This window comes from Antrostomus carolinensis, unplaced genomic scaffold (genome assembly GCF_000700745.2).
Source record: "Antrostomus carolinensis isolate BGI_N321 unplaced genomic scaffold, ASM70074v2 scaffold51765, whole genome shotgun sequence".
In the NCBI taxonomy this organism is placed as follows: Eukaryota; Metazoa; Chordata; class Aves; order Caprimulgiformes; family Caprimulgidae; genus Antrostomus; species Antrostomus carolinensis.
In genome coordinates, this window is record NW_010319414.1 from 1 (window position 1) to 14,881 (window position 14,881).

Here is a 14,881-nt window from a genome sequence, read left to right on the forward strand (position 1 = left end):
GAATCCACCCAAACCACCACAAAATGCAACAAGAAATTGGGAGGATTTAATTAAAACTTGTTTGGAGTTGTAAAAAAAAAACACTTCAGACTGCAGGAAGCCTTCAAGGATACATTCTCCTTTTTTTTTTTGCTACAAAGATTCTCCTTTGGGCTACAGAGATCAAAGAGTGAGTTTTGCAGTGGGAAAGAAGAGTGGTTCTTTTGGGAGACAGGAGAGTGGGTTTTAGGCTCACATTTAAAGTCACCTGCAGTTGGCTGTTGCTGTGTAGTGCTCAGTCATCTTTATGGGGGGGAGTGGCCATGGAAGTTGCTGATGAAAGGAGAAGGCCAAATCTCATTGTTGTTCCTCTTCTCTGATCTGTCTGGAAGAGATACAGGGAAAGGCATGTGAAGTATTTAACTTAAGAATTTCCAAACATGAAACTGATCTGTAGGAGTTTTTTGTTTTATTTATTTTTATTGCCATGATAGTAGTTTTCATTTTTTCTTCCTTCTTTAACTCAAGCAAATAAAACTGTGTCCTGCCTAGTCCAAATACCAAGCTAATAGTGTTTTTTTCTTTCCTAGGAAGAAATAAATAGAACTGCAAAGGAACATCAAGAGAACAGTGGTGAAATGGCCAGTAACGTTGCTTTCTACATGTACGTAGGTTCTTGTGTGATTCAGACTTCTGCAACGTGTTTTGTTTTCAGTGTGAGGGAGCGTTTTTCTGTGAGGAATGCTCTAGAAAACTGTGTTTTTCTGTGGCCTTGCATCCCTTCATTGCAGTAGCTCTACCTTCCTACCATGTCAGAAAGACCTTCAGCTCTCTGGCATTTTTCCTTCCCATTTCCACTAGCTGACAAGAGGGAGAGCATATTCTGGCCAGTTGGCCAGGTATCACGTGCATGTTGACTTGGCAACTTTTCAGGCTTTAAGGGAGGCCAAACAGAAAAGATAAAGATAGAGGCTGCAGGGACTCCCTCCCTTCTAGTCATTGAAGACCATCTAATGTAGAGTATCTGTCCTCTACCTGTTATAATGATGTTGGTAAGAATCAGAGATCTTGTAGCCTTTCAGATCTGAACCCTGTCTGTTCTGTTTGATGCACTTTATAGCAGCCACACACGTGATGGGGTAGACAGACAGCACAATGACATAGTCCTTATTTTTCAGGTTACTAGGCTTAAGATACCAGCATTCTATTTAGGTTACTTCTCAAAATTTGATCTTTACACCAGCTCCAGGGCACAAGGGACTTTCTTGCCCCTAGCTGAACCTTTACTCCTCATGGACATAGACAGCTGATACTATTAAACTTTCCATTTCGGATACTGCCCAATTTAGCAGCTGGATGGTTGTGACTGAACTCTCTTATTTACTTTGTGGCCTTTGCTTTTGGAAGGAAAGGATATAGAAAATGCTAAGGGCATAGCAGACCAGAAAGCTGTGCTCCATGTACGGTTTTCCCTTAAAACACTGTCACTCCAGACATCACTGCAAGGAAGAACAGCATTTTAATGTCATGATATAGAAAACTTGTCCCTCAGCATATAGTTAAGAAGTGGAAGGAGGTGGGGGGGGAAGTTACAGTTGTGGGTGAAACAGAGGGAGCTGCTGACCACAGACTGGGTTGCAAGTATCAGCTTGTCGTTAGCAGTGGCTTGGGAGAACACTCTGATTATGAGAAGACATTTTCTGTGGCATTGCTTATCTTTTGATGAGTATCTGGGCCATATCTACAAGAACAGGGTGTATATGTACCTCTTCAGATATTTCCTGTGTCATCATGTGTCTTTGTCCAGCATGGAAACTTTACACTGGTGCTGTTAACAGGTTCAGAGAAATGTGATCCACTCAGGATGGGTTTATTTCTGTAAGAGTAGAACGGTGCACTAAAAATCCCCTGATAGAAGTTATTTACTTAAAATATCCTGGCTGAACACTGTCTTTGGGGTATTGAATTTTGCTCACCAAAGATTTCTAGCTCTGAGGAGCACATAGAGGACTATGCTTTCCCTTCTGTTCTGAACTACAAAAGCAGAGTTTTAAACACATGCTGTTTTACAGCTGAGCTTCTGATCTGATTTTTGACCTTCTGTCTAGATGGACATAAAAATGAAGGGAATGGAATACAGTATTTTATCACCAGATAATTAACTTACCTTACTTTTGAGATAGTTCTGTTTTTAGTTAACTTCTACAGTAGCATAATGTGATTTTGAGAAGAGCTATAGAATATGAGGGAGGTGAAGTATTGAAGAGATTTTTTGCTAAAAGGAAAGCAATTTCTGATGACAATTTTTAGTGGAACGTGCCACCTTTTCCTGGAAAGGAATGAGACAGATAAGAAATGTTGCATGTTTCATTGGAAAAAAAAAAAAAAAGAAGTTATATTGAGAACAAACAGCACCAGTTTGCAGAAGGGGCTGCAAAGTAGGTCAGAATAAATGCACTGGGTTTTGTATTGTCTTGACTGCCTTTGTTTTCCTTGCTTTACTACTAAAATTGTTTCCCCAGCTTGACAGGGACTGTCTGAGCATTGCACAAAGCAAAGACTGCATTTGCACACTTGGGGACTGTGGGTAGTGGCTTTGTAGGCAGGTCTTGATTCTTGAGAACGAGCCCTTTGCTCAGGAGGTTGTTTTTCAGCACTGTGTGAAACAGTGGCCTCTCAGACTGGGTCCCAGAACTAGGGATAAGGGAGTGCTCTTGTAAAGTCATAGCTGTTGTTGTTTACATCTGGTTTGGTTTGAAGCAGGAGCAAAACTGCAGATGAATCGAAGAATTTGGAGTCTGAGGAGCTAACTGTGAGTCAGCTGCTCTGCTGCCTTAGAAATGAAACTCAGAAGAGGGAAAAACTTGAGAAGGAGCTTCAAGATCACAAAGAGAGGTATGAAGTAGGTGCACTATAACATTTGGAGCTGTTCTCTTTCAGGGCTGCTGCAGTTACCAAGTCTGTGACTGATCAGAGACAAGCAGAAATATCAGTGTGACCTGGATGGATTTCCCAAGCACTCAGTAGCAATAACTTATTTTTGTGATAATCTTTAAACACAGGTTCTCTTCTGTGGGCAAAACAATTTCCATGTTTTATTATTATTTCCTGTGGCACCACAGATCAAGACAAATTACCCATTTCCTCTTGTGTTCGAACTTTTCCCCAGGTTATGTCAGAACATGATGACTAGTTGAGGACGTTCTCTCCACTCACTCCTCCATAGTTACTTGTGAATCATTTGCATCTGGGGCCTTAAGCAAATCACTATGTATAGAACAGGGATTACAGCAGTTCTCTTCGTGATATTGGCAGGCTACTTTTAGCAATGAGTGAGCTTGGAAAAGCTCCTTAGAAATGTCTAAAATAAGTTGAATTACAAACTTGTCTAAGAGAGTTTTTTCAGCGAGACCTGCGTGAGGATCTGTCTGTGTTCAGTTATTGCTAGAAATGGGCATGACTGGTCAGGTGTGGAAAACTGCCTAAGCAAGAGCTGTTGCAAATCCCCACTTTACAGAGACAGAGTAAGACTTCCTGGATATTACCTGTTATGAAAGGTTAGTGTCATAGTAATTGCTTCTACGTGGTCTTCCTAGAAGAGGTAATGAGCCATAGCCAAATGGTTCTTAGAAATCTCAGCCTCTGAAAATACTAAAGGAAAATAGAGGCAGCATTAATTACTGGATTCAGGGAAAAGACTGATGCATTTCCAGAGGGTTAGCAGTTTTGACCTGTACCAAAGATTGATCACTGTGGACTGAATGTCACTGTCCTTCACCATACCTGCAGACTTACGCATCCATTTTAATTAAACATACATGCTGGGTGTCCTGTGTTCTTCAGGAGCTCCCATAATTGTGCAGGCTTTCCTGCATGTTTGTGCTTTCAGCTCTGCCTCTCATTTGTGGCTGTGATGTTAAAAGAGAGTACATCATTTGCATGAAATCTTTGAGTAGTCACAATCTCACTTTAAATGTAGACCAAATCCATTATTGTTGGATCCTTCTGTTTTCTAGACTGTCAAAGCTGGAGAAGGAAACCAGCAACTGCCTGGAGAGTGGGACACAAACTGAACAGGAAGAAGAAGAGAGTTCAGAGGCTGTAAGTACCTGTCCTCCTGAGCTGAATTTTAACAACATACAGCTTACTTGTTGAGGCCAACAACCTCAACTTTCCACTTGCACTCAGGGAGCAAGGGGAGATTATCCTGCACAGGGTATGGAAGTGAATTTTGAGCTGTCCAATCCATATCTTAGAGATGGCTCCAAATTACACCAGCCACCAAAAATGGGTGAGATTGGTGGTCAAGAATTAAGGAAGCATAGCATAACTGCAGGTATACCTCATTGCCCTGGCCATGCCTACTAAACAGAGAGAGCTGCAGTCATTTCTAGCTTCAGAAAGTCTTCTAGACTGGGTTAATTGCCTCAGTGCTGGCTAGGTGATCTTTTGGATCAGAATCCAATGACAGTGTAGTGTAAAACAGACTTTAAATGTGGAGCTCGTGGCACCTGGTTTGTTGTTTTGTTTTTTTTCATGTTTTTGGTAAGATGTATTACAGTGGTGGTGGGGCAAAACCATCTTGGATGGAGACACTGTTCCAGGCAAACTCAGTCCTTTTGTTTTCAACTAAGGATTTGAATGGATGTTGGGGTTGGGATTCAGCTCCTGATTCAGACACCTAAATTAATGTGCCTATCATTGTAGGTGTTTCTATGTGAGGTAAGCGTGTGAGCTCCCATAGCAGTGGAGATCCATTCAGGTTCAGTGCAACTGCATAATACAGGCAGCAAAGAACGCCTGTATGTGAGGCAGTGTGGGTTATCTGAGGTGCTGTGTGGGGCTACCAAATACCTGCTAGCTGTCTGGGATCTGCTGGAGACATGTGCTCTTCTGAAGGCTGGGACAAGTATTTTAGGGCAGGGCTGGCTTAGCTAAACAAGACCAGTTTGTGGTCAGGCCAAGAGATGTCCTTTCTAAGGAAAGCAGATGATGTCTCAGTTAATTCTTCCCAGTACTTTTATCTCAACTTTGCCTGAGTTACAGCTTAAGCCAGATGCTCCTCATCTGGCTTATCACAGCGATACTGACGTTAGTGTAGTTACATGCTGATGGCAGTCATTTCCATTTCTGTGCTCTTTGGTTTCTTCAGAGGGCAACAATCTCCCACTATTGCAAAATGTAGATCATGTATGAAACAATGTGGGGGTTCAGCGTGGACCATTTGAGGGCTCTGCATTTGAAGACATCCTAGGAGAGAAGGAAGAGTTTTTCAAACCTGCTTTGGCTCTGTTTGGAGAGCGAGGAGTGGCTGGAAGAGGCTGGAGCACATCCTCTGCCAAACAGCAGCTGGAGGCTAACCTCAGCCAGGTCTCCTGAGATGAGTCATCTCAAAGCACCACTGCAGTTACTGTTCTGCCTTCCTTGGGAGGCAGCTTGCAAGCTTCCCAGAAGCAGCAATCTAGGAAGCTTCGATATAGGTGTTGCTCCTTTCCCTGGCCAGCTAAGAAATGAGTGTTGGGGAGAGACTGTCTGTACAGTGTGATGGGATTTTTTGAGTCAGGTTAGCCTTTTCTTTCAGTGAGGCTGCCAGACTTGCTTTCTAGAATCATGGATTGATTGTGTTCCAATTAAGTAAAATATATTGAATTGTGATGGCTTTCACCAGGGACCAAGAATTCACAGTCTAGCTGTATTAGAAGTTACTCTTGCCAGTGATACATGTTTTCATTTGTTGACACAGTTTCTACTGATGTCTAATTTTCTGCAAATTGAACTGGCATCACTTTACAAGAATCAGTGCTTTCATCTGTGAGTGTGGTTGGATTAGCTGGATTGCTGCATAAAATAATTTTGTGGGGCTTGTTTTGCAGCTATGATGGTAGAATCACACACACAGAACCACAGAATGTCAGGGATTGGAAGGGACCTCGAAAGATCATCTAGTCCAATCCCCCTGCCAGAGCAGGAACCTAAATGAGATCACACAGGAAGGCGTCCAGGCGGGTCTTGAATGTCTCCAGAGAAAAATGATCTCTTCTTGCTTCTGAGATAGAAAAGGCGTAGTGCAATGTGCTTTGTGAGTGCTTACACCATTATACCCAGTCCCTTTCGCTTGGTACAAGTGGTGAATTCTCTTAGCTTGGGCAGCTTGTGGAGGGTGTCCTCAGCAACATCTGTCAGTAGACAATTGTGTGCTGTCTGCCTCTCAGTCACACCAGTTGTGTTCCACACTTCTGCTCTGAGGTGAAAGCTGGAAGTGTTCACAGGTCATCATGGATAACACAGTCGACAGGCTGAAAGAGTTGGGGCTGTTCAGCCTGGAAAAGAGAAGGCTCCGGGGAGATCTTATAATGGCCTCCCAGTACCTGAAGGGACCTACAAGAAAGCTGGGGAGGGACTTTTCATAAGGGCAACTAATGACAAGACAAGGGGAAATGGGTTTAAGCTGAAAGAGGGGAGGTTTAGATGAGATATTAGGAAGAAGTTCTTCACTGTGAGGGTGGTGAGACACTGGAACAGGTTGCCCAAGGAAGTTGTGGATGCTCCTCCCTGGAAGTGTTTAAGACCAGGCTGGATGAGGCTTTAAGCAACCTGATCTAGTGGAAGGTGTCCCTGCTGATGGCAGGGGGGTTGGAACTGGATGATCTTTAAGGTCCCTTCCAACCCAAACCATTCTATGATTCTATGAACTTCTGTTGCTTCAGTTGCCCGGTGAAGCAGTGGACTTCCCCTTTTTTCTAACTGTAGCTTTTCTTCACGGAAGTAGGACAGCAGCATGCTCCTGATACACCTGCTGTCATTTTAGCCACAGCCACCCAGCTCATTCCCAAGCTGGACTGGAGACTTTACATGCTTTTGATAAGACATTATCAATGAAAATGACAGTACTAGGGACAATTAAATTGATGTTAGCGTGATGATGAGATTCAGATGTTTCTTTAGGAAAGCTCTGGGATGTACCTCCAGAGACTACAAACCAGCAGGAGTCAAAGGTTTCATGTCTTCTACAGTGTGGGGATATCTTTTAAGAATTGAAACTCAGAGCTGTCCTTTGTGTCTCAGGTTGGAGAAGAACCCAACTATGGTTTCTTCCCTCCTCTTGTTTTTTGCCTGTCTTTAGGATCCCTCAGTGATATTCCTGTGGTCTGAAGGCCAAATGAAAGGGCCAGAAACTCATAACAAAACTGATTACAGTTTTACTAGAAACCATCTTCTTGGTTTGCAAAGTTGATTCATGAATGTGTGGTGATGGAATTGCCATTTGGAGTTGTATTTTCTCTTTCAAAAAGTCAAGAACTGGAGTCTTCCAGACCTGTGGTACTTATGTGTGCGGTGTGGGAGAGACTGATACAAGCAGTGAGAGTGCCAGTTGGCTGGAGGGGTTTCATGTGTAATCAAAATAAATAACAGTTCTGTGTTCTCTGCTTTCTGCCCAAAACAAGAATGGAGGAAACTAGAATGACAGGGTAACACCAGTGCAGGATGTAACTGGGAGGAGAAAGTCTATAAAGGTTTTAGTCTGCCTTCTCTACTTCCAGACTGCTGCTTCCGTTGTACAGCTGCTGTCACACCTCTTTTGAAAGAGCTCACTGATGCTTGCAAACTGGAAGCCAGCCTAAGGGATAGATCATTTGTTTAAGTTTCTTTGTCAGACTATAACTAATTCTTAGAGGAGTGGCAGTACTCACTAAGTCTGCCTGCTTTGGTCATGTGTGTTTTAAATTGTGAATTCTGAGAAAGACAATGTAGATGTGTTTCCCATCTGCATGAGGTGTGTTCTAGCTAATGTTGGAAAATCTGTAATATTTTCTCACTCAAAGTATTGTCTTTGAGTCACTTGGATTTTATGAAAATGTTAAGTCAAAATGGGGTTCTGCTGTATTTAGGAATAACTGGTAATTGTGAAGCCTTGTGGATGGGGCCTTACTATTGAGTACAGAGTGCAGTGCTTCATCCTGACTTAAATTGTTTTCTCTAGAGAAAGAATTATACTTCCTGGTTAGATCTCCTAATTAGCCTGCAACTTTTCTATCTTGAATTGTCCATATGTAATTTTCCTTATTTTTTTTTTCTCTTAAAAGGTTGGCAGTGAAGTAGAAACCCTGAATTTGCAAGTTTGTGCTCTGTTTAAAGAGCTTCAGGAAGCCCATGAGAAGTTAAAAGAAGCAGAATTGATTCAGAAGAAGCTTCAAGAAAAGTAAGGTTCAGAAGAGCATAAGTTCTGCTGTGACACCCAGTAGATATTTGTTTGACAGCTCCCACCTTGGGAAACTCACGCTCTACAAAGATCCACTTAAATACCTGTTTCATAGAAATGCTGTAAAACATTCCTCCTTCTTTGTAAGTGGAGGTGAAAGTACAGAAATACAGTAATGGTCAGAAAATCTGAGCTGCCAACCTAGTTCTACAAATAGAACCCCAGTGCCTTGAATTTTAAGATTTGGCTTTTAACCCTTCCTGATGTAAAAGCAAATTTTCCTGTTTTCTGCTTCACATAATCAATCCCTGTTCTAGTCTTAGGGAGAGAAGCTAAGGGACCTAGTTATGACCCACTTCACATGAACTGTCTGTGCTTTTGAAGACCAATCACACAGATTATAAAAAGTGGTTACAAGAGCCTGACTTTAGTGGCTTAGTTTTCTGTCAAATTGCAGTTTTTTGAGATTCATAATATTAAAAAAGTAAGTGTTGGTTTCAGTAGCTTTGTTTTCTGATGGTTGTGTATACGTTCATTTTTGTCTTTCTTTGTTCTTCATTAAAATAAGCCTTTGAAAGTGAACCACACAAAGATTCTTTTTGTAACATGCCTAGTGTGCAAATGCATCAGGAAAAGGTGAACAGGAGACATCAGCCTTTTTTCCTTGTTCTATCAGGTGCCAAGTACTGGAAAGAAAAAGCTCAGCTGCTGCATCAGAATTGGAGGAGAAGCAGCAGCTAATATACACTGTCAAGAAGCTGGAGCTTCAGGTGGAGAGCATGCAGGCAGAGGTCAAGCTGGAACAAGCCAAGACACATGAAGAAAGGTGAGTATCCCTTGGTTTGTATTTCAGGGGAGGTATTGTCAGTGAGGAAGGGAAATCCGAGGGAACTTGGCCAAAGGGGAATTGAATCTGAGATACTGGCTTTGTGTTCTGCACCCTTTGAAACCACGATGTGTTTGTAGTGTCTGAACTAGAAACCTGCATTCACCTCAGCGTTTCTGTCACTTTGAATCTGGAGTCTTCACTCAGGTGCAAACTGTATCCTTTTGTCTAGTGAGCCTCTCACTTAAGAAAAATTGAGGGGTAAGATCATCACAAGAGAGACCTGGAGCAGCTAGAACAAGTCCAGAGGAGGCCACCAGGATGATCCCAGGGCTGGAGCACCTCTCCTATGAGGACAGGCTGAGAGAGTTGGGGCTGTTCAGCCTGGAGAAGAGAAGGCTTCAGGGAGATCTTATAGCGGCCTCCCAGTACCTGAAGGGGCTACAAGAAAGCTGGGGAAGGACTTTTCATAAGGGCAGTTAGTGACAAAACAAGGGGAAATGGGTTTAAGCTGAAAGAGGGGAGGTTTAGATGAGATATTAGGAAGTTCTTCACTGTGAGGGTGGTGAGACACTGGAACAGGTTGCCCAAGGAAGTTGTGGATGCTCCTCCCTGGAAGTGTTCAAGGCCAGGCTGGATGAGGCTTTGAGCAACCTGGTCTAGTGGAAGGTGTCCCTGCTGCTGGCAGGGGGGTTGGAACTGGATGATCTTTAAGGTCCCTTCCAATCCAAACCATTCTATGATTCTATCTGATGTGTCTTTTGTCACAAAGTCAAAGGTGGAATAGGGTCAGATATAATATAAAAGCAGAGGAAGCAGAAAAGTGACAGTGGCCATCTCGCTGACTAGCAGGGGTAAATGCAGACACATCTGGGAGGGTAGGCACTAGTCAGGTGGTGACAGTGATGGGAAAGTGACATTAAAGAAGAGGTCTGTGGTCCATACAATACATTTGCAACTAGAAGAGGTAAGTATGCAGTGAAGATGAAGTAGAGACTCGCTGTTTGCTCTGGTTTCCTGCTCCCTTTCGTGTGCAATCCATGTGAGGAGTGTGAAAATGTCAGTCCAGGCTGTACAGAGAGGCTGAACTGCCTGAAGGACCTGTCTTCAGCTGCTGGAGAAGCTGCTTATTATCTCTGGAGTCAGTGTCTGGTTCTATCTGATGAATTCTTCACTTGAAGTCTGAGTCAAGACTTGGATATCTTCCTAAGAGAGATGTTACACTTTGAACATAATTTTTGAGCTTGATCTAAAAATATTGGGCGATGGATTCTTCAATCTGAAATGCAGACAATCAGTAAGGACATTTGTTGGGGCTCAGTCCATGGACAGAGCAGCACACAACTCATGAGAAGAGACATGTTGAGACATGGACCATGATTTTTTTTTCTCATCAGAAATGCAGATTGATTTGCAAGGAGCTGGTGGTGGTTGTTTGGGGGGTTTTGTTGGGTTTTTTTTCTAATTTCTGTCAGATTATTTAGATTTCAGATATTTTTTTTAAGTGTTTGAAACTTTCATCTCTTTCCTTGTCATAAACAGGGCAAAATATAGTAGCTTGCAGGATACGTACAACAAACTCCTTCCTGAACTCTCTGAGGCAAGGAAAACAATCGAGGAAATGAAAGTAAAAGAGGTAAACTCATCACAAGAAGAAATCATCATTAATAAGGGGGGAGCGGGAAGGGATGGGAGAATGTACCCAGGGCAGGAAACAACTGTCATGCCTTCCACACAATATAGCATGCAACATAGCAGCACTGCTCTGATAAACACAGATCCTGTACTGTCAGTTATAGAAAACTCAATCCATACACCAGTACTTTCATGGTGTTTTCTTGATAAGATCTAATCTGCAGTGCAGAGTGGAGTCCAGTCCTTAGAGATCAGTGATATGCAAAGGCATATAGGTGTTCATGCAGCGTGATTTGGAAATACAGGAAGGTAGACCTCTAAATGTTTTTGTAATCTTAAGTAGAATGGCTGACACAGTGAGGTCCTGCTCATAACTGAGGCTCCATGGAAGTGCCAGGTTCTTCTGTGTAATTTTGGAAAATGGGAGAACATCCTTTGCTGTGTCTGTTAGGGAGTTCTCTTTTAACTTGATACAGTGAAGTTTGAAAGCTCAAAACTAATCTTTAAATTAAAATATCAATCACCACTGGTGTCTGAGTCCAAGTTCCTTTGATGATCAATACTGGAAGCTTTTCCAAGGGCAGGAAGAGTAAGCAGCAAACTTTCACTTTAAGCAGTGTCATGTTCTGAGTTCATCTCATAATCAGAGTTCTTCCTTGCAGCTGGACAGAGTGGATAAAGTTGTGGTCGAACAACTGAATGCAAAGGTGGAGCTGGCAGAACAAGCCCTTGCTGCCAAGCAGCTCCAGATAGATGAAATGAAGCAGATAATTGCTAAGCAAGAGGAGGACCTTGAAACCATGGCTGTGCTCCGTGCTCAGGTATCTGCTCTTCTTCAGAAATGGGCTAGTTTCCCCCACCCAATGTTCAGAAACCAGAAGGAACTATTTAATGGCTCCTTCTAGAATACTGAATACACTTCCTCAATTCCAAAGCAAAATTCTTACTGAGTCTGCCTTGCAGATCCCTGCAGAGCCTTTACCACCATATCCTGTGGTTCTGTAGGAGGAACTCTGCATGCTGGAGTCTGTCACAACAAGAAAAACTGGGAATAGACGTGTTTGTGTATCTAAAACTGCTGTCTTAAGAATCACTGCTTATGTTTTAGGGATGATTTTACTCAAACCAGTATTTGTAAACAGCAACTAAAAAGGATCTGCCTCATTTAAGGCCCAGAACTGTCATCTTGGCTTGGTTCCACTGTCTGTGCCACAGATTTGTCTGTGTCATCAGTCAGGTCACCTCCTCACTGCTTCTCTGTACCTCTTTTCTGTAGAGCAGAGGGCAATAAAACTGTCTCAGATAAGACACTTGAAGTATCTTACAAAGAATCCAGAAACTACCGAGTCATCTTCACTTTGCAAGTAGTGCAGGTCTTCACTTTACGGCGTGTAGGTGCTGTGGGAATGTGTTAAGCAGATGCAGGCTATGATACAGATTGGCTGTTTTGGCATATAATATATGATTATGGTTCGGTCTGAGTTACAAATTCTCAGCATGATTCCATTTCTCTGATCAGATGGAGGTTTATTGCTCTGATTTCCATGCTGAGAGGGCAGCGAGAGAGAAGATCCATGAGGAGAAGGAGCAGTTGGCCGTCCAGCTGGCATACCTGCTAAAAGAGCAGCAGAACCTTGAAGATCTTGGCCGGTGAGAACAGACTTTGGCTGAGCTGCCTTTGGACTGTCTCATTACCCTGTGTGCTGGAGTTGACCAACGTTGTCTTGTTAGCATCTCAGTAGAAGGGCAAACAACTTTGCAGACATTTATTTCATGGTTAAATAGAATTTTAAAAGAGGAAAAAAAAAGTAGTTGGCTGACTTCTCATTTGGATTTTGCAATAGAATCTCTGTAAGGTGTTAGTTCTTACTTGGGTGCCTTAGCAAGATTTCACTTTGGATGATTCATACTTGGTGAATTCTCCCTGCTGATTCATTTTAGTTTCTTTGGGTTCTAGCCTCAATTTTAGTGGTGAATCTGCAGCTAAGCTTGCTGCACATGTGCCAGGGATATCTGCTGCTTCTCCAGGTGGTACTGGTAAGTGAGTACCCGTAGTTGTAAGGACTGTGATACCCTGGAATTGCACCATTTTAGCACTCTCAGCTGTAAAAGAGAAAAAAGAAATATTAACCATGTGTCCTCCACTCATCTTGTGGAAGCCAGAGGTACAAGAAGAATGCCTAGAATTTGAAGAATCAAGCTGCATTTCATGTTAACTGTACACTGAACCCTTTTCCTGGTATAACTTGCTTTTCTCCTTTAATCAAATTTGCAGTTTGCCCTGAATAGCTGAGAGTCCTTGGAGTTTTCCAGAGGAGCGTGCCCCAGGTCCCTAGGTGTGTAGCTGCCCAAATCCTGCTGCTGTCAGTTGTATGACACTGAAAAAAAAGCAGGACCCTGGCACTGTCTCACAAAGCAGCAGCATTTCCAGGTCCTGTTTCTGAGCAGCAGTTGTAAACTAAATGCATGACCAGTTGGCATGATTTACTTGGAAATCCTTTTATTTATTTTGAATCCTCTTACCTTTTCTGGAGAAAAAGGGAAGATACCTTTTGATTAACCTTTTTTCAGAGCCCCTGACTTACTTATTTTCTGCAGAAACTCTTTGGCGGAGATGCAGAGTCGCCACGGAGCCAGGGTACCAGATCGGGAACACTCGCCTCGCCTTGTCCAAAGAGGTACTGTAAGGAACCTCTCCAGCTCACGGGGCCAGGCTCTGCTGTGTTCAGTATAAAACAGCTTTGCTTGGCTGCAAGCAGCTCCCCAGCTTCCCTGTGGCTGTTCTGGCAACTGGGTAGCTGCAGAGGGTGTGACTCTCTGGCTGTTAGGAGCAAGCCACCAATCCTCTTTCAACCGCTCAACAAAAAGAGTGGAAGAATCAAGTAAAATATGAGGTAATCATTTATCTTCTCTGCTTGCAGGAACTGGTAGTCAAGACTGGCCAGAGCAGCGGAACATCTCAATGTACTCATGTCCCAAATGTGAAGAAATTCTGCCTGATTTAGACACGCTGCAGATTCACGTTATGGACTGCATTAACTGATGACCTCTGGTTCCTCATCCTCTGGAATTTCACCTGCCAAACACATTTATTATTTTTTTTCTTCCTGCTTGAATAATGCTCAACTTCTACACCCCATAAAGGAGGTTTTCAGGGTTGTTCTTATTAATTCAATGGGGAAAGGGTAAAAACTCCTACCTTGCCCTGTTCTCACTAATCTTGTTTTAATCTGCTGTAGGAAAATAATTTTTACAGGTTAACAATATGGATGTGTTAGAGAACCCCCAGTGTGTCTGCTGCTATGAAATCCTTAAGGAACATTCCCCTGATGTGCTCTGGTCTCACGGCTAGCCTGCAGAATGGGGCTGAGTCACTGAAGTCCGAAGAGAGATGGGATATATGCCGATCAGTTAAAGTACTGTGAGCCTGTAAATACTTAATCTCTCATATACTATATATCAGGAAACTAATACATTAAAAAAGCTGTTTGAGAAGCTTCCAGCAAAATAGAGTAGTGCTGTATTCATCAGGCATTTGAAATGAACCCTGCTCTTTCTCCAGATGGCAGGTTTATTGCTGCCCTTGTGACCATACTAATCTGATGTTAAATTTTTGATGGCTTATGTAACTTCTCGCTTTAGCCAGATGTGGGTACGGTTCCAAACAGATCATTTAGGTCTGATACATGTAGCTCCTGGTGTACCTAAGTCACTTGGTTTTATAGAACTGTTAATTTTTAAGGTGTTGTGTTGATTCTTCTTTATTATAATAAATTCGTTTGAACCTGTACAGTATTGTGCTAGAAAGAGCTGAGATGGATGTAACCTAATTTAAAGAGAAGAGTATAATGGATTTTCACATCTCAAAATAAATCTATTGCAAGTATAAAATGATCTATGCCTGTGACTACTTTGGAGGCTGAAACAGGATTGCAAATACCTTGTTGTCATAAACTGTTACTATTGCACATTATAATCAAAATACTACCTTTTCAGCATTGGTCTAATCGTAAAAAAAAAAGTTTATTTAATAAAAGATACATGAATTCTACTCAGAGCATAGTAAATCAGGGTAAAAGACCGTTGTAATATTAATTATTCACCAGGCAGGCTTCAAGTGGGAATTTCTGAACAGAGAACTGACAGCTACGATGACAGTATTTACTGTGTCCCATTGCAGGAGTTATGGGAAATAACATCAGATTTAGTAAATCAGGTGAGGGCCAAAGGCAGGTGGGACA

General features: G+C 42.4%; 1 protein-coding gene across 1 annotated transcript; it reads left to right on the forward strand.

Annotated features, from left to right (window-relative positions):
- Positions 1-569: 569 nt before the first annotated feature.
- Positions 570-14,531, forward strand: OPTN (optineurin; the record flags this gene model as incomplete). The annotated part of the gene is made up of 10 exons (XM_010169225.1): positions 570-643; positions 2,740-2,874; positions 3,996-4,080; positions 8,064-8,179; positions 8,856-9,005; positions 10,548-10,641; positions 11,303-11,461; positions 12,160-12,290; positions 13,239-13,318; positions 13,562-14,531. Coding segments are annotated over 10 exons (1,146 nt in total), but the record flags the coding sequence as incomplete, so codon positions are not given.
- Between the last annotated feature and the right edge of the window lie 350 nt (positions 14,532-14,881).